Source organism: Dermacentor andersoni, chromosome 8 (assembly GCF_023375885.2).
Source record: "Dermacentor andersoni chromosome 8, qqDerAnde1_hic_scaffold, whole genome shotgun sequence".
In the NCBI taxonomy this organism is placed as follows: Eukaryota; Metazoa; Arthropoda; class Arachnida; order Ixodida; family Ixodidae; genus Dermacentor; species Dermacentor andersoni.
This window is the reverse complement of record NC_092821.1, coordinates 120,383,413-120,403,625: the sequence shown is the minus strand read 5'-3', so window position 1 is coordinate 120,403,625 and position 20,213 is coordinate 120,383,413. Positions and strand designations below refer to the sequence as shown.

General features: G+C 45.5%; 1 protein-coding gene across 1 annotated transcript; it reads right to left on the bottom strand.

Moving 5' to 3' along the window:
- Positions 1-365: 365 nt before the first annotated feature.
- LOC126529115 (2-oxoglutarate and iron-dependent oxygenase domain-containing protein 3-like) lies at positions 366-10,766 on the bottom strand. The gene is made up of 7 exons (XM_050176719.2): positions 10,122-10,766; positions 9,489-9,564; positions 8,437-8,544; positions 7,483-7,539; positions 5,646-5,799; positions 4,144-4,270; positions 366-2,981 (listed from the first exon to the last, which is right to left on the bottom strand). The coding sequence occupies exons 1-7, from the start codon at positions 10,405-10,407 to the stop codon at positions 2,833-2,835; spliced, it is 957 nt and encodes a 318-aa protein (XP_050032676.1). The 5' UTR covers positions 10,408-10,766; the 3' UTR covers positions 366-2,832.
- Between the last annotated feature and the right edge of the window lie 9,447 nt (positions 10,767-20,213).

Genomic DNA, 20,213 nt, shown 5'->3' with positions numbered 1-20,213 from the left:
TTTTCTAAAAGTGTGTGTGCGTGTGTTAATGAGCTGTCCCATCCGGAAGCTGACGGGTGGAAATACTGTTCAACAGCCGACATTTCCCTGCCCCATCTCAGTTGGAGGTGTGCAACTGAGTTTGAACGACGGCTTGTCACGGAAAATACCGATAAGGCATGCTGCGGCCGACTGCTTGCCAGACAAAATAAATTAACTTGTTCATGCCAAAGCACATCTACCTCACCTAACAACTCCTATAAAAATATGCCGTGCTAGCTATGCTCATAGCCTCTTTGATTAAATATCTGTATGGTCTAAAGAAAGAACACCCTGTATAACTTACCCAACGATTATGGCAAGGCTGTTACAAGGAAACACAGACCCAAGTGAAAAAGCTTTTATTAACAATGGAATGAAATATGTACATCCAAACGAACAAAGGTATGCGTTAATACATTGGTCTCATAGAAAAAAAAAACTTTGAAAGCACAATTTGTTCTTTACTATTACAACAGCTCAACAGGTCAACTGCCAAAACGTAAGTGCATAGGTAGGAGGGTTAAAGCTGTGTGTCGGACCCGTTTTGACTGATGCACGAAGGCACAGTGAATACTGAATGGGTATAGAAGGTGGTGGAACATTTAACAAAAGCCAGGGACACAAGAGCTTAAGCTTTACAGGGACAGTGCAAAGCAACATTAAGCTGTACTGATAAATTATGCCACCGCAATAGCACAACCTCTACTGACGTGAATGGATGCTTGGTAAGCAAGAATGCATGCAACAAACAAGACTGGTAGCGCCACCACGCTGATCTGAAGCTGCCACACTGGTCGTGCAGTCGTGGACTTCAAGAGCATCTATTCAAGTTCACTTAAAAGTATAATCAGTAAAAGAGGAATATCGTAGTTCTTGAATATAGGTCAACTATTTTTTTTAGATGTTATCCAAAGTCTGCTATTGACCTTTATGCGTGACCAAAGAATCTTGGTTTATGTTCGTGAACAAAGCTAGAATATGGGGGCACCTAAGCAATTCTTACAATGTGTAAACGGGGTTTACTTGTTGCCGAGTGCGTCGCCGCATTGTCGCCGAGTTTAGTGTTGCTGCCAAGTTTGTTGCTACTGCGTTATGTTTCCGGGTGCAATGTTGCTGGTTATAAGGTTGCAACAATGCAAGATGACAAACCGGCCATATTGCAAACTCTCAGCAGAGCTTTATTTGTGGAGTTCTCGTTAAAGTGTGCCTCGCTGCAGCTCACCGTGCTCGCTTCCCAGTCACTTTCGTGTCGTCGGGAGCTTGGGTGATGAATGTTCTTTCGCTGCATCCGCTCACTGCGCACGTTTTGCCGCGTTACAATGGTCTCGAACTTCGTCGTCAGTGAACTGGCATCTCCGGCCACGTTTTGCTGTCTCGCCTGATGATGTAGATGCGAGCGATTCAACTTAGGACGATGAAGACTCCATAGTGCCATCTAGTGAATCGCCTGCCAGGCAGAGCCAAACCACATGCACGGCCTCAAAGATATTTTTCACTGCTGCCTGTTGTAACGGTGGCACACTGGTTAGCACGCTCGGCTACGGAGCGATCGCAGTGGGGCAGAGGATCGAATCCTCACCATGGCCACTTTTTTTTCTTTAGTTAGACGAAGATGACGTAATTTGTGCACCGTTTTTCTGCCACGGCTTTCTGATGACGGCGGGCTCGCACGATGAGCCAAGTTATGCTCTCGCATTAAAAAGTACTGGGCCTACGGAATCCCTTCGTTGCGTGCTTCGTAAGGCCAGCCTGGAGATTGTCCAGACTGGCTTTAACAAATGCTTAGTATCCAATGCACTTGACGGCACCGAGGACAACAACGTATGGAGTGCCAAGGACACCTGTGAAACATCCGATGAGAACGACTTCTCCGGCACTCCCAATGAGGCTGCAGCTGGTGGCATCAACTAGCGATATTTAGTAGCCGAGCTTGTGGTAAGCAAAGGTACCTATGTCTTGTTAAGATTTTCTGGAGATATGGGTTGACCTATATTCAATTTTTTATTTTTTGACGAGTTTGTGTTCAACGCATTTTCGAGTAAATACGGTACATTGCATTCTAAAAAAGAAGAGAGAAGAAGAAATAGAAACTACGTAGTCAGTTTTGAGTAGTTTTCCTGCACTGAAAACGATTTAAATATCACAAGATACTTCGAAATCCATTACATCGCACAGATTTATCAACGCTGGCACTTTGGCATGAAATTAAATAAAGGTAAGCTTGAACCTTCATTTCTTTGTCTAGTCGTATAGCTTTCTGCCAAATGTGTGAAAACAATCACTCGCAAAGTCTTTCTTATGCGTAAAAGGTTGAGTCACGAAAATATGCTTTATTTTTGTTGTTAGAAGCTTTCCTTTCGTTTCCACTCACTGGCACGCTAAGTAATGTATGCATTGAAAAGCCTGTGTCGCACTTGTAATGAGGCGTCAAATCACTGTAGAGAATGTCATCCAATCATATGCATGAAACGAGCTTAAGTCCTGTTACCTTTTTTTTTTGAAGTTTACAGAAATGTTCCATTTCCACTTTCCTAATTAGTATGCATAACTAAAGCATGTATGCATAGAAAATTGTTTATCAGGCATTTTTATCAAGAGGCCTCCGCGATAACTACGGGCAATGTTACTGCCCCTGTATGCGTCAAAATCCCTTTGGTCGTGGAAATCGGCATTTAAAACTTTTGTTTCGCTCCCATTTTCCCCAATATGTAGAAAAGCACGAATGTGCAGAACAACGCCACATCGCATTCATGAACAACCTCCAGCACCTTCATCTTCATGGACCATGTCGCATTCACAATACGTTGCGCCTCAGACGCTCGGTCGAGGCCTGCCGGGGTCACGGATGGCCTTTGAAGGGTCACAGGAGAACGACACGGTCAGCGCATATCGCACCCCCTTGTCCACTTTCTCCACGAAGTGCGGGTTCTCCGAGCCAGATGTAAAAGCCAAGACACGACCTGCGGATCCACATCGTATGCATGGAACATGGGACTGTTTCATCCATAACAAAGAGTGAATTAGAGAGACTTGTCTTTTTATGATTGTTTGCCTGTCCATAAACTTCTTACTGTTTCTAAATTGGGAGGTTACCGGAGCTGTGGACAGTAGGGGCAAAGCTGTTAGTGACATTTTTTAGGCTTGTAGCACAGCTCGAAAAGAGCAAAAAGGAAGGTGGAAGGGGTAATGAAAGGGAACTGTTTTTCCGTTCCCTTTCATTGCCCCTTCCACAAGCCTAAAAAAAGTCATGACATACCAACTCGCCCAAACTGCCACGCTTTTGACTGTTAGCGACAACTTGCAATGCCTTGTGTAACTACAATGCATTTGAATCATTCTTGTGTTGCGTGAATTTTCTTGTCGAAGGAGCATCGCGATAGGGGGCCTGTTAATGATTATGTCACTGTCAACGCTTTACATCAAGTACAATGTGACAGGTCGCAGCAGTACTAGCTTTGTGTGCCCTCTGGTTATATTCCGCGGCACAAGATGTCGCTACCGGTGTTTCAACTGCTGTCCACCTCTCCCATGCTTGGGTACTCTGCAAAATCTGTTAACGGACAAGTGAAAGCCTTCTCTTAATCCTGAAGGAGGGTGTTTTTATACTGCATAATGGAGTGGCATGCAAAAGCGTTGCTGAATATTCGCAGAACACTTACTTCGCTACCTTGATAAGGTGGAAGTTTGGGCAAGTTAGTGATTCAATATCGACATGTTTGCACAGTGCAAAAGACGAGGACTGAAGGAAGCGCCTGTGTTGTGTTCTTCCTTCAGTCCTCATCTTTTGCGCTGTGCGAACATGTCGTAATCTGCGAAAATGATGTCGCATTAACTTAACATGCATTATCTTGCATGTCATTAATGCATTAATGCATTAACATGCATTGTATATGTTTCATTTAGGATAAACTGCACTTGCCGTGGCCCAACTAGGTGGGATTTTTATACTTGCACAAATAAACAGAAGTAAAAGCATATGAACACATGTTGCAACACAAGTTGAAAACTTGGAAGTACAAGGGCTAAATTCTGGGCCGCTACGGCCACATTACGATGGAGGTGCAATGCCGTGTCCGCCAGGTGGACACTTGCCGAATACCCCCTAAGGTCGCGGCCGCTCACCTTTCTTCGGTTCCACCGTGGAATTGCCCCTCACGGTGTCCACAAAAAACAAGCGACCTCCGCCAAAATCAGCATTGTAGTCGGCCAGATAGAGCAGCGAAGTGTAGTGGAATGATCCGTACTGCTCCTGCAAGACAGACCGACAGGTACGCATGCGAGGAGTCAGTATGCGAAGTGCTGGGAACAAAGAAATGTCGGAGCAGCCGAAGAAAGGCTAGCTTCATTTTGTAAGGGTAGCCTATTGAACTGACGAAGTTAGCTGTCAAACAATTCCAGAAGAGAGGCATTCTTTAATGAGCCAGGTGTTTACCTGACCAGTCTCTCTCTCACACACACACACACACACGTGCAAACACATGCACACCTGGTAACAACAGGCATCTAGGGAGCTTTGTTAAGGTCAGTGTCCCGGACTAGACAAATATTATCGCCTTTGTCGCGCGAAAAGTACTAACAGCACTGTTCCAAAGTCCTAGAGTAACACTGCAGCTTGAAGGAACGGCCACTTGAATTTCAAGCGATTTGAGTACTTCTCTTGTGGTCGCAAAGTGCGTGCAGGTAGAAGTGCTAAACATTGTATAATTTGTTACAGCACAGGCAATCGCAGGAAATCGTGTATTCTGACGGGGTGACAAATGCCTTCACTAGTCAAACAGTCTTCACCAGTCAAATTAATTCGGTAGCTCACTGTTAAAAGTTGTTGAATTATTATTTCTATTCAAGTAAAAGAGGTAATGGCACTTATTAGATCTATAGGAAAAAAACATGGACGCAAGTAGCGGCTGTTCCGAATCACTCTGCTGCGGCGAAGCTGTGATTGCTGCTCAAAGGCACTACTTGTTGAGCGAACGCATACACTAGCTAACTTCTGCTCAATAATTTCCAGCCATTCAATGACGGTGCCTTGTCTTTAGGCAGCCAACAAATTTGTTTTCTTGACTTAGGCAAAGTAACTTATTATCTGCAATATCTCACCTTGTCTCATTACTGTCACTGCCATAGTGCAATGTCAGACTGCTACTCGTTTAAAAAAAAAAAAAAGAAGGTAATTGAATACAATTGCAGTTACTTCACTCAAAATCCCGAGAAGGATGAGAAACCAGGAAGAGAGGTGAATGCTTCAGCGGTGATGCTTGCAATGTCAAAACAGCAGCGTCATGGGCAAAGGTGGGTGGCAACCAAATGACAGATAGGGTGTCAAGAAACCAGTAGAACCGGTGCTAAAATTTCTTCTCTCATGATGTCACTAACACGGGAACTTTCAATTGTGGTTGAGCTCAATCTGGATAGAATTTCTCAATCGTGATTGGCTCCTTTGCACAAGCTGTGGAAAGCAGCCAATCAGGATCTAGAAATTCTATCCTGATTGGGCTTGATCTCGATCAAAAGTTCACTGTGTGAGTGGGGTACAATTTACCACCTGATAGCAATGAAAAGTCATATCAGAAAGCAGTACATATTGTGAGCTCCGGCTTTAATGAAATTTCACTTGAAAAACTGACCTTGTCGACGTGCACGTGCCAGTACTCGTCGTGGACGGTGACGGCCGGCCGCACCGTCATTTCCGAAAAGAATGTCGGGTGTGTCAAGTGTAAGGAGTCTGGCCTGATGCCAAACTGAAAACTGATCAGGCTTCGAATCTTGTCCTTGACCTGCCTGCAGTGTACCGGAAATAAAGGAAAACTGACTGGTAGTATAAACGCAAGGCACAATCATGAACAATAAAGAGGCCGTGATAAAAATTTTCAAATCTCAGTCACGCATTGCATGTCGGACTGTACATGTCCCACAGCAAGCCGACAAAATTTGAGCACATTCAGCGTGGTAGAAAATTTTTATTGAAAGTTATTGCACCACAGTGTGAACCATAGAGCAGTCTGCCAACACTGACGGCGATGAAATGAAGTATGGTCAGTGTGCATAGCACGTGCGTGATTTCATTTTCGCATGTGCATCATCTCAGTGGTAGTGCGAGATACTTTCTGCAGGCGCTCACTGGTTTCAGCTTCTTATTATGTTTTTTTTTTTTTTGCACGCGAGAGATAATTATGGCCGCACTGCAACAGTGACGCACTTGCTGCGCTGTTGGGTGACACAATGTGCAGAGCAAGAAAAGTCTGGTATGGTACACACATGTTTTTGGAATGTTCTGCAGCAGACGACAGAGTAGCGGCCCCACATTTCTTGATGCCACGCAAAGCATCCCAAAATATCGGTCGCTGTTGGTGAGGAGGTGGTTTAGAGGCCACGATTTTAAATCAAAATTTTGGGTTAGAATGTGTGCTGAGAACCCAGTCCTTTTGTGTGCTTAACCATACTGCCCACTCTTAATTTACAATCATAAATTGAGAATAGTTGGTTGGACGACCAGGTCATGGCCCCTTTAAGTGAGATTGTCACATAACCAAAAGTGCGCTCTTCTGAGGGTTCAGAAAAGGCAAAGCAGACCAATTCAAATGAAAAATTGTGCAATGGGAGCAAGCAGACATAGGATTGGTACAATATTTGGATGACGTGAAGCAGACTTGTTTTAAAAAAAATACTGTCGACTTGCAAAAAGTCAAGCTGCATGTCTATGCACTTGTGTATTGCGTTATGAAACAAGTCAGCATTGCTGAGGAAGAAAACGCACTAACAAAAAGTGCACAGGATGAGCAAGCACTTAGTGTTCATGCTTACTCTCCCTTAGTGTTGTAAACATTGTCTTACAATGCCAGTAACCAACTTTCCCGCCTTTTAACAATAGTTAAACACTGCAGATTATGTGCAATGTACTCTTGCATGCACATAGTGTGCAAATATTGCAGTGACTAGTTAAGTCTGAAATGGAAAGAACAATAAGACTTTTGAACAAGCTAAAAAGGAAAGTTGCATTTTTGCATAAGCTTTCCTGTCAAATGCCAATCAGTAAGTCATGACGAGCGACATGCTACCTTCAACAGAAGCCTCGTTTAATACCAAATGGATTTTTCAAAAATTGCGATGCTTCTCCATGCAGCATGACATAGAAAATAAAGCTCAATATAATAGAAGACCCCCTGTCTCCTGAACAATGTTATTATCACCATCATCATTTATTGAACCCTTAAAGACCCCTTGAGGGACATCACTCCTTCCATGTCCAGGAAGGAGTGATGATAATTAAGTCCTTGCATTCACACATTATAGCCAGGTGGATGGTAAAAGATTTAAAAAGTTTGAACACTGGACTGTCCAGTCTAATTTTTATTATCCATCGTCATGCAGGCATACTATAGAAGAATGAAAGATTACATGTGCCTTTTTAGTAATGACTAACAGCGCAACATTACTGAATACCATGATCAAACTTCAACTCACTTGTAGACTTTCAAGTCATGGTCACTGAATAGCGTAGTGCCTTTCTGTTCAAGCAGTCTGTGGGAAAGAAAAGTACACACAAGCTGGATTAGCAAGCACACTTGGAAAAAATAGAATTGTGAAACCCACAATGTGTTCTGTGACAGTCAAATTGAAGTAAAATCATTAAATACTCTATCTCTTCTCGAAAAGCGCAGGCTGCTCACACTTCTGTCCTTTTCTTTTTTTTTGCAAACTTTACTGCAGTCACTCGTCATATGCTACGTTATACATCAACTCAGACCATCATGTGTCCTCGCGACTCAATCACCAACTCGATGTAGAATCTATCTTCGCCCATACTGATCTGTTCTTTCATTCACAGCTCCTCACAATCCAATTATGAAGTCTGCTACCAGCTGACATCGCATGTATTACTAGTCATCCGCAGCATTTGTAAATTGGCTGAAATGTTTCCTAAATCTGAACTTCTGGATCTGCAAAATTATTGTCTTGCGACACATTGCAGTGCCACTGCATCGATTCTTTCTTGCTGTACTCATTTAGTTTGCTTTATCGTTTAGCTGCTTACGACAAAAAGTTGCGTTACCATATTTTATTCATTGTATTCAAAAGGCCTGTAAGGCCTACGTAATGCGAAGCACTTATGATTTGTAGAGAATGGTTGTATGTGTAATGTAACTGTTGTGTAGTGAACAGTTATGTAGAGATTACAGGCCGTACTGTTTATAACAAGTACGAATATTTGGAATGGCAAGATATAAGATTGAAACCAAACTAAAACACAGTGACATATACCCAGTGGCCTCTGTGGCGCATAATTTTAGACTGTGTTATGACCAGGATCAGCCCAGGAAAATGACAAGATGCGCTCGCCCAGCAAAGAGTGGTTGGACTTGCAGAAGAATGCTTCACATTAGTGAGACACTGTAGAAACACAAAAGTTGAACTCGCTTGTAGACATTGACGAATTTTTTTCCCAAGGAAATGGATCCGGAATGCAAATCAAGAATCGAAGCTCCACCGTCGGAATGACTCAGTGCCAAGCCTCGCTTTGCCAGGCTGAAAGAGAAAAAAAAAGAAAAGGCAGAAGCTTAGCTTGCCACTTGTGCAAAGTAGACCTTCAATTACAGATGTCCTGGTGCATGCACGGAAATACAACGTAGCATACAAACTATGCTCTGAAGCTTTATCAGGTTGTCTCACCAGAGATGGCAGCAAATACTAATCGATTAGATAAATTTTTCACCAAAGCTTACAGCTAAGCGCTAACTGCGTAGCAATACTCGTATGTTAGCCAGCATGGCAACTGACAGATTTCACAGCTTGTTTTACTATGCCGTAGGTGCCGCAAAGCATGCCGGCAGTAGCAGTCCTTAGCAGGCTGGAGGACAATTATGGTAAAAGGTACATTATGTTTCTACCATAACAAATCCGCTTAACCCTTGAAATCAAAAGGTAGGGAGGTGAGAATAAAAAACATTCAACGGGTGCGGTGCTGAGCAGACATTTCTCCCTGAACTTCCCCCTAAAATTTACTGCACAAATCCGCAATACCATCGTCCTTGGCACTTCCCTCAATGCTGCCTTGGACCCAAGCACAGAGCGAAAGTGGCAAGGACAGCTGTCTGTCAACAGTGCATGTGCTCTGAACGTCGTTAGCTCAGTCTATTACTGCCGCACACAAGTACCAGAGCTCCTTAAAAATGCTATTGTACATGCAACATATTATTACAATGCCGTCGACAGATACTCAAGGGATGAGCCGCCATGAAAAAGATGCAAGTGTCTGGGCTCTTTGTACAAGCGACTGTCTGCCTGGCAGTCTGGCTCCAGTGTAAATACAGTATAAATAGTATCTTTTGTCTGTGTCTCTCCACATGTAACAATATGAACAATTGCACAATGCTAAACTGATCCATGACGTGCACATTACACAGCACACACAATATGTGCCTGAAATTTTTTTATCTTAAGCTGCAAAACGTAGTTGGAGGACGTCTTACTTCAACAGTGCATCACTCTCTTCGGCGGTGACCACGCTGTCCGAAACCACTCTTCCGCACTTTTGGGGGGCACAATCTGCACAATGGTGGGATGAAAACCGGTGTTGCTGGTGTAGATCTGCTGTTATGGCCACACAACATACAGTATAGCAGCACCTAGATGTTTCTGTACAACATTGCATACATGTTGCTAACACCCTCTGTGAATATCGCATAACTCTGCTGCACTACTCAACTTACAGGTAACATGAATACAACGTACAGAGATACTAGAACGTGGAGGAAAGGGAGAAGTGGAATCGAGCTTTTTCCCGCTCCCCCATCCCTCATTCCCGCAGCCTTCTCCTTTCCCACAACTTGGCTATTTCACTTATCAAGCGCAGATTGATGCAAAATCGAGAGCCTAGCTTCGACTTTGAATGTGATGCAAATCTCCGCTGTCCTTCCACGCGGAGTGAATTGGTGCGTCGTAAGGGGAAGGCAAATGCTCCAAGAGCTTTGCCCACAGTGCTGCGAGGCGGTGGAACAAACCAGTCGCCGGTTTTTACGCAAACCACACGTGCCTCACTAAAGTATTATGCATGAACATGCTTTCACCGCATCCGGTGGCCACACATAACCACGAAAGCGCACCCTTGAAGAGCCGACGGTCGTTCACGTAGTCTTTGGAACACTCCACCGTTTCTGACTTGATCGCCAAGACCTCGTCGCGGGACGCGAACGTCCTGACGCTCCCGGACTTCCGCCACGCCGGAATGTAGAGGGCCGTCAGCAACGCGACGGACACGCCAACGCGCACGATGATTCTCCTGGTCGAAAACACGGGCACCGCTGCTGCGGGCGACTGTGGACTGGCCGCCGGTACAGCGGCGGCTTCGGCCGCGGCCCTCTTAGCTTCGCCACGTTTCCTGACCGCCATGACTTCAAAAACGAACTCCGCATTCGTCACGGCGCGCACGGAGCGATAACGCCAACGCCGCCTGCGCTGCCTTCGCTGATGTCATCGCGGCTCACGGTCATGAAGATCAATCCAGGGCGCACAGCTGTCGTGAGTGACTGCCGCCGCTCGAGTCGCGTGGATGGCGTTTTGAATGATACGGGCGAGCGTCCATAAGGCGCTCGCGATTGACCTGCGGACTGTTTTACGCCTCCAGTGAAAGCAGGAAAGTTTAGCGGTTTCTCGCAATTGAGGAAAATCGGAAAAGCTACGGCTGGAGGAAGCCACAGGGGTTTTTCCGTGGGCGCGGTTTTTACGTCACCGCGCACTGGCAGCGGCCATCTTTGCAGCCAAACAATGACCGAGCGTCGGAGTTGCCATAGCAACAGTTGTTCATTTTCAGTTTTAAATTAAATTACCTTAAGTCAAAAACACTGCGTTTAAGCACTTTAGTAAAATTGAAGTCAATTGATGTTTTTTTTTAGTTCTGAATTAGTAAAGTACAAAAGGTGATCTCAATGTCACTAGACATGACTGCAATAATCGGAGTTGCAAAGAGCGCGCTTTTCGAACAGAGTTAGTGAGAAAACGGGAATGTAGCTGCGTAATTTTAGAACAGCCTCTTAGGTTGTGGGCCACTGCGTGTCAAAAGGGAGGACATCTTGCCAAATACCACGCGTAGATCCGTTTGGCTGCAGTAATTAAACGTAATGGACAAAATTAGGATTGAGTAACTGTCGAGTAATCACAGTAGAATTAGTTAACCTAGCTTTAGGTACTTTAGTGAACAAGTGAGCCAATGTGGTTTAGCACGCAATCTGTCTGTAACTCCCTGCCTTTCTCTCATTTGCACATCTTTCTCTCTCTCTCTCTCTCTGTCTCTCTCTCTCTCTCTGTGTGTGTGACTGAAACGCAGAAATGGCGAAGGTTCGCTCAGAATATTTTACACTGAAATTTGGATTTCATATGTTGATTTTTAAAGATTGATGAAGTTCACATTAGTTGAAATACTGCGTCAAATTGACACATCTTGGCACTTCCGAGAAGAGAGCGTTAAATAAATTTTGGCGTACAGCGGATGGTAGCCCAGCGTAGACAGACAGTCTGATACTTTTGAACGAGTGATAAAGGAGAGTCGTATTTATGCATAGCGATTCCTGTAGGACATAAACTGAACGTTGCTAAATCATGACCAACAAGACACTACCTTCGACATTAACCTTGTTTAACATCAACTAGATATCTTGAGCTTGCAATAACTTCCCATGCCACACAGACGAGAAAGGACAACGTCCCGGAAGGAGCGATGATGAGGCAGTTCTTACATTCTTATGTCAGGTATATGGTGCAGTATTTATAACAGTGTTGTAATGAAGCGCATGAACATACTGATTCTGCTCGATCGAGTTTAACACTCGATTGTCAAAACTTTAGTATGCATTCGGTCACCAATATGCACATCATGAAAGAACGAACCACATAACCTCTGTCATTATAGTTATGGCTAGCTGCACCGCAATACTGAATACCATGATCAAAGCTGACCTCAATTGTAGGCATTCAAGTCGTGGTCACTGAATAGCGTACGCAGGGCCCTACCGCTCAAGCAGTCTGCGGGAAAGAAAAGTCTACACAAGTTGCGTTAGTAAGTCCGGTTAGAGATAATGGTGTTGCGAAAATTAAACGTGCTATTCTCTGACCATCATATCAGCACTGAATAAACATGAATATCGAACTTGCTTGTAGGCTTTGGTAACTTTTGCCCCCACCGTGACGTCTCCATACTGGGGATCAGAACTTCGCCGTCAGGCTAGCTCAGGGCATGGCCTCTATTTGCTAAGAGAGGGGAAAAGAACATAAGAATAGATTACCGCTCGTACAAAGTGGAATTCAATGTTGATGCATGTAAGCAAAAACGACACAATGTATGCACTATGAAGATTCAACAACTTATCCGACATAGACAGAAGGGAACAATACTTAATTGACTAGCCAAAATTCCCCTTCTAAACTGCAAACTGCAAAATATATATATATATATATATATATATATATATATATATATATATATATATATATATATACGGCAGAACCCATTTCCCGATGACTGCTGACGGGGATGCGTCAGCATTGAATCGGTATTGCGACACAGTGTATTGCCATCGTCGAAACAAGTTATGATGAGGCGTGTAATGCAGCAGGATTCCTCTTTCGCGCTTCCCTAAGAACACTCAGCGCCATCTAGCGCCGCCGCCACGAAGCCTTCGCGTGACCTCCGAAATGCGCGGCGTGCCGGAACGTGCGAACGCTGAAAAACGCGTCATATGGCAACTGGGCTCCTCACGCGCGCATTTGTCTAGACCCACGCTCGCTGCGCCATCTAGTGGCATTGCCGACAAGCCCGGGCGTGGCCTCCGAGACAAGAAGCGCGGCACACCGGTGCCCGCGAACGTTGAGAGTTGTTCCCTCGCTTAGCCGCACACTCAGTGTCACATACTCTGCGGTACATACTCTGTGGTACATACTACCAGGGTGGAGGAGGGGGCACACCGAAAGAAATGCAATAAAATTAAATTTTTCACTGGCGAGGTCTTTGTAGGACTAAGGAATTGCGGTTAAGGCTGCGTTGACAAGTCAACACACGTTTCTGCTCGTCTGCGAGAGAGCAGCTAGGGACACCTAGGCAATGTTGAGCCTGAGATTCTGGGACACTGCAACGGACACTTTCGTAGCAGGTAAAATACCCGCCTCACACCTGCATGGTAATGCACTGTTGCAATCGCACCGCTGGCACGAGTTGTTGCAAATGGGGTCGCAAGCCCCAAGGATAGCGTTGGCCTGGCGGCCTGGGGCACAACTGGAAGCATCCGAAGGTCCTGGCAAAGCATGAGTCGACTGCTAACAGAACAACTTGTTTATTCTAGCATCGCAAAAGAGCGGGCGGTCAGGTCGACCGAAGTGGAGAGACGGGAGAGCACGCTACTCGACGGAAGAATTCGGAGCCTCTCTCTTGGCGTCCGGGGCAGCTGCTTTTATACTCTCGCAGTCGCGGGCAAGAAGGAACGTCTCGTCAGAGGCACACGTGACGGGGCACGGACACGCTGAGAGACAGGTTGAGACGAGTGTAATGACGCATCCGCCGGGCCGGCGCCGGTCAGACCTCCTCGCTTCACACTTGGGGAGCTCCTCTCCCCGGCTGCCGCGCTTTGACAAGCGTGGGCACCAACATGCACACACACACACACACACGCACACTTGAAGACACGTGGCATTGAAACATGCCTGGACGCGCTTGGCGGGGAGGCGTATCGGCGGCGCTGAACGGGCCAAAATGTCCGCCGCTTTGAACGAAGCCCCGGCGTCCGTTGCATCCGCGCCGGCTATACCGCGCGTCGTAGGCGAAACGTAACAGCACTTATACTTTAGCAGTATGTGAATCAATCTGGAGGTGCGTCGAACGCAACAGGTTTTCTGCAATGTGCTTCTCTAACGATATTTTCCTCGAAAACATCGCTAAATCGGTCGTGCGAGACGCGTTCACTTCATTGTTTCGAGTTTTTCAACGCATCACGCTCTACGAAAAGGTGTCGGGGAATCGAAAGCACTTCGCTAAGTTCGTAAAATCGAGTTTCAGTAAATTAAGGTTTGAGGCAATACAATTACGTATGTTTACGCGACGCCCTCCGGGAATGGCATAACTAGATGTGCCGCGCTAACCGATTTCCCATTGACATTTGTGGTTATATTGCACAGTGAAGGGACCCCAAGGGCGGGGCACGACCATCACGCAGTCTCACAGCCACGACCACATTTCCTTTTTTTACCATCTGGTTACGTCGCAAATTGCGTACAGACTGATGGCCGAAGCTTCGCTATGTTTGAGTGGAACACTGCAACTCGGAGTAAACCAGTGCGCTGCATCGTTATGAACAGGCGACCGCTCCACGAGTTCTGCCCACGGTATACGAAGAGACAGCCGCAGCACTTCTGTCAGCGTGGGCCATAACACAGAGTCGCCCGATTTCCAGGCGTACCCTCACACATCTCGCTACAGCGCGGTATATGCACGCGCACTCGCCGAATCAGCCCGCGACCGGACGCCACCCAAAACGTACGTTTGAAGATGCGACGGTTCTATGACGTAGTCCTTGGAACACTCCAGGGCTTGCGACCTGGAAATCTGCGTCGCGGGAGGCGAATGCCGCGACGCTCTGCAGGCGATGACGGCGACGGACTAGCAGCGTCCGGTGAAGCCGATGCTTCGATCGCGTTCCTTTTCGCTTCGCCACGTTTCCTCGACTTCCATGTTTTAAGTTTCGGTTTGCCACGTTTCTTGACTTCCGTCTTGACTTCACGACTTCATAGACCAGCTCCACAATCACCACGGAACAGATCGAGCGATAACGTCAACACTGTTCTAGCCAACCTTTACAGATAAAATGTTCAGACTCGAACTGCTCCACAGGCCAAAGAACCGCTCAGGTTCTCATCGCGGGACAAGTAGACGCGAGTAGGGATGCTATTCTGGACCGCCTCAACATCGTTAGCGTTTTGAGCAAATTAGAGAGTGCCTAGCCGCTCTGTCAGCCAATAAGAGTGCACAAGATGGCGAATTTGACAATACGGCGGGATTTGACAGTATCCAGAATAGTATCGATTCCAATAGTGTTTATTCTAGATAGTTAGAATGACACTCCCGTGAATGCGGCATATCCTGGCTCAAAACGAAAACATGGAGTAATTCAAATTATCAGAATTAAATGTCCTGAATAGCACCCCAAGGGTGTTACTAGATAGCCAGAATGGAACCCCAGTGGGTGTAGCATCATCATCATCAGCCTGGTTACGCCCACTGCAGGGCAAAGGCCTCTCCCATGCTTCTCCAACTACCCCGGTCATGTACTAATTGCGGCCAAGTTGTCCCTGCAAACTTCTTAATCCCATCCGCCCACCTAACTTTCTGCCGCCCCCTGCTACGCTTCCCTTCCCTTGGAATCCAGTCCGTAACCCTTAATGACCATCGGTTATCTTCCCTCCTCATTACATGTCCGGCCCATGCCCATTTCTTTTTCTTTTTCTGACTCAAAACGAAAACACGGAGAAATTCAACTTAGCAGAATCAGACAGTGTCCGGAATAGTACCCCAAGGGTGCTATCCTAGATAGAACGACGCCCCAGTACTATGGCTCAGAACCAAACCATGGACGAATTCAACGTAGCGGACTTTGACAGTGTCCTGAGTAGCATCACAAAGTAGCACACTTCTGGCTAAGAATTATGAAGGCGTTGAGTTTAGTTTTAATTTTTTTTCGACGCGCTTTACGTACAACGCGTTCAAATTCCGCGCTTTTCAGCCTCCCAACGTGTGCTGCCGTGTAGCGGTGCAGACGTGAAACTGAAACGCGTTTCTCACCAGCGGCCCCCGCGTCTTCGGATCATTTCTTCCAAACAGGGTGTAGTGACAAAGAGGTGGTTTGGGCGCGAAATTCGCAAATAAAAGAGAAAGCTCGCTCTTTATTTATTTTTCCAACAGCCAAAATTTTCTCGCCAGGTGGATGAAGAGATAGTTCTGAAAGATTGTTTTACCAATGTAAACTAATCTATGAATAAAGTCGTAGAAGGCAGCTTCTGGGCAGCGTTTTTCGATTCGCATTTGTGTTTTTTTTTTTTTTGCTACCATTTTAAATAATATTCAGTCGCGAGCATAATTAATGACAATTCGATCTCTGTGCTCTAAGAAGTCTGTACTGTATGCGCAGGTAACTCAGGGGGCGCGTTATTACTTATTAAATGCAGGAGCTGCAACTCATCAATTGCAATGCGCACCAGCTTTAGAGTAGTGTTCATTAGCATGAAATATAGTGCGCGTCGCAGCTGCACAAACGCGGCATGAAGTGGGAGGGGGGTCGGGGAAAGGGGCTTCCTTTTGCTGTAAGGAAAGCACTGCTCGAACGAATCGTCAGAGGAAGTGACGGTTGGAGTCACGGGCTAAATGAGGTAAACAATTATCCAACATTTGTCTTTCGGTGCGTCACAAGAAAGCGGCTCCGAACAGCCTTACCGTTATTTTATTCTTTCCTTTCCGGCACCAGCCATCTTCTCCGAATTCATTCATTCATTCATTCATTCATTCATTCATTCATTCATTCATTCATTCATTCATTCGTTCGTTCGTTCATAGTAAGTGGAACTGTGACGGCCATTTCTGATGTATTTCTCACCTAGGCTCTTTGAAGCAATTCTTGACGATGTCACAGCACTTAGCGGTTGCAGTGACGAAACAGAATTGGTCATGGGCTAGCTGTCTTGTAAACGTCATCGTTGAAAGCTTGCTAGAATAGCTGTTTGAGCTTAACGTCAAGGCAATTGTTCGATATATTGTGTCGGTGTCGAAGAGAAACCAATCTGAAATTTCCTCTCCGCATTTAGCAGCAGCAGAAGGCTTTCGGGAAGGCTTTCCGAGGACAACCGTAAATCGAGTTTAACGCTGCCGATGTCTCTAAATATTGGGCGGGATGCAAAAAAAAAAAAAAACAGTTTTATTTGAAAACGACGGGCCCGTCCAATAATGAAATTGTGATTGATAAAGAACCACGGCGAGATTTCAAGTCAACGCTAATGGCATTCAAAAGGCCAACGCGCTTTTTTCTTGAAGCAGAAGTCTACTTCACGTTAATCCTAGAGGAAAACGGAGCCTCTACGGTGTCGGCGCAGACACTTTCAAGCTAGAACAGTAAATAACGCTGTCGTGACAACTTCTTTTTTTCACTTTTCTTTTTTTCCTTCTTGACAAGCCCCACTTTCCAGCTCTCACTCGCTCGAAAACCCAAGAATGTCGTCGCCGAGAAATTCGCTGCTTCGTGTCTTCAACTCCTCGAGGCAGGATGCTGCTGTCATACTAGATTTAGGATTCCGGGACAACAAAGTACCTAACCAACCAACCATCCAACCAACCGGAGTTTGAGGCCCGTATACGGAAGTGCACTACTCAGTCCTTTCTTCGCTTTGCTAGCTAGACGAGTCGCTCATAAAACTTAAGCGCATGCGCGGTGATTACACACATATTAGGCTCGACGTTACGGTATCGACGTGGAACAACGGGAGTTTCTTATTTTTATTACCCGGATGTAAGTTGACTCTGAACTTCTTCTGGCTTCCGAACCCCCTCGGCGCTAGCTCGAGGCAGCTATAATAAGAAAACGAAAAAAAAAAACGGGAAAAGTAAGTCGAAGTAGGGCGATTAGTAGTGCATAAAGATCTGAGACAAGGCCTGAGTTCGCAAAGGAAGAAGTCGCGCCGCTGACGGAAAATAGACACTTTGTATCTCAGGAAGCAATGCGGGACGACGCGTCTATGGCTGCGGACTCGATCGTTGGCCAGAACAAATAAGGCGAACTGTACGAAGGATCGCCGCGTGTCTTTCGAAAAAAGTCGCGAGTCAACAGATGAGCACGTGATGTCGGACTATAGTCGTCGCGGCCGCGTATTCGGGAACGATGTAGTAGAGATTGTTTTTGATGAGCTTCGTTGGCTTAGTAGTGCCTATCGAAGCTGTGCTGCTGGGCACAGGGTCGAGTCCCGACGAGAGCGCCATTGCATTGCGATGGAGGTGGAATGGAAAAAAAGCAAAGCCCTGCTGTTAGCTTGTACTTAAACACGCGTTAGAGAAATCGTGCTTCCCAAACTTTACTAAGCATGTACATTCCCACATTGCATTATGGCCTACAAATTACCGCAACGTGCAACGCTTACTGCGGTCAGTATGATATTTAAAGTCAGCACAAAGTGTCATGGCTGATTTAGAAATGACTGCGCTGTAACTTCTGTTTAGAAGATAACTTCTAAGTACGTTGCATATTTAGAAGTTACCGTACAGGAATGCGAATATGTACATTTCCTCTCTCTCTCTCTCCACACACACACACACACACACACATATATATATATATATATATATATATATATATATATATATATATATATATATATATATATATATATATATATATATATATATATATATATATAACTTCGAAAGGTTTCTAAGACTAGAATACCGCAGATTGGTGGCATATAGTCGTATTGGCAAATGGTGCTGCCGAAGTGCTCTTTATTAATCGAAATGTTTTTCGTCGGCTGACTATCCCAGATTACACAGAAAGTGCAACGGACGCCCCAAGACGTCCGCTGGACTACCATTCTGCGTACTAGTTCGGCAAGGTCCGAAAAGCGCGACCGCGCGGACATGATTAGGATGTGGAATCAGCATGCAAAATATTTTCTGCAAGCGTGCATCAGGAGAACGATGCGGACCAGATAGCTGTGCGTCTGCTTTACTGGATGGGCGCTCTTTTTCAGCTTACTTAATATTTTACGTTATACCTACTGGGGACTTCGTCCCGAGGACGTCACACCCGGTCCTATTTCTGGCTCACATCAATAGCCGGCCCCCTACAGAGGTTTGGTCTTTCAGTCTCAAAAAATAGAGAGAGAGAGAGAGAGAGACTTGTTTTGCGATATGTTCGAATTATAACCTAAAGCTGTAACACCTGAAGCTCATGTATACATCATAGTTCGCGTATTTTTCTAAAGCATTAACTTTGAAAACTTTAGTTGGTTGAATATCCCACCTGTGCCAGGTGGAAGGCGTTAAAAAATGGAACTTGCCACTACTCTTTCAAGCGGTCATATGCGCGCTATTGCTCAAGCGAAAAAGCTCAGTTTGGCCTAGTTGTTGTTTATTGCATATCGTATTGACCTCAAATAAAGAGCAATGTAGCTGATCTTCTGCAGACACTGCATGCGTAGCGTCTAGTCGCTTAATTAGTGCATACAACGTGGCGTTGAGCGTGTCCGCTACGAACACTCGCGGTGAACACTGGGCAGCTGCTATTTTGCTGAATTCTACTTGCGTTCAGTTGTATCTGTAAAGGAAATATGACTACCTTCGTTACTTACTGCGGTATTACTTGGCAGCTTACATTACAGATGACAGTTGCAATAAAGTATGAGAACTTCCACAGCGAATTTACACGGCACATTACAAGCGTGGAAAGCCACTGGGTCGCATCAACGAACAAGTGATTAATAAAACATCCAGACTAAATCCTACACCGGGATTCTGTGTTCGTATAATGTTCCCAACGGCATGCAGCTAAGAAAAAGTCCCAGCTGAGACATCCATAGGACCTCTTTCGGTATTTCATTTGGTAGATTTTTTGGGATCATTTTGGCATGTCCTTAGGATGGTCTGCAACATCCAGACAGGAATATCCATTAGACATCCACAGGATGTCTCTGTGTTGTCCTTGTGCAAACTGACGTCCTCAGTCCTTGAATCACATCGTAAACAGTACTGCAACCCAGGGAGCACAACTACTCGGTACCAAGTATCTCTTTTCAGCCAATACAGCACTTGCTCGGATGAGATAACAAAGCTTGGCAGATTGCTTTTCGCATATAGACTATAACCACTCAACGTTCTATAGTGCATGCTGTGCGAAATACCGTGATAGAGTTGAAGTATTCTAAAATGTGAGTTAGATTCTCCTGAATAGCTATACCACGCGTACGTCTGCACGACAGTCCTTTTTTTAAGGAAAAGAACGACAGGCTCGTGTGTTTAACGAGGTTGAAAGAGAGGTATATAGATGGTACGACTACACGCCCGACCGATCTGCAAAAGGTCACCGAAGCGACCGAGCAAACCGATTCCTATGGAGAAGAGGCCCTATCGGTGCCCTTCCTTGGAGCCTTCTTTGCCGCCGGCAATTCATGGGGAGGGGGTG

Coding starts and splice junctions, on each gene's coding strand:
- LOC126529115 (XM_050176719.2), bottom strand. CDS start 10,407: ATGGCGGTCAGGAAACGTGGCGAAGCTAAGAGGGCCGCGGCCGAAGCC. Junction 8,545..9,488: donor GAGAGTGATGCACTGTTGAA/GTAAGACGTCCT, acceptor TTTCTCTTTCAG/CCTGGCAAAGCGAGGCTTGG. Junction 7,540..8,436: donor AAATTCGTCAATGTCTACAA/GCGAGTTCAACT, acceptor TCTTTCCCACAG/ACTGCTTGAACAGAAAGGCA.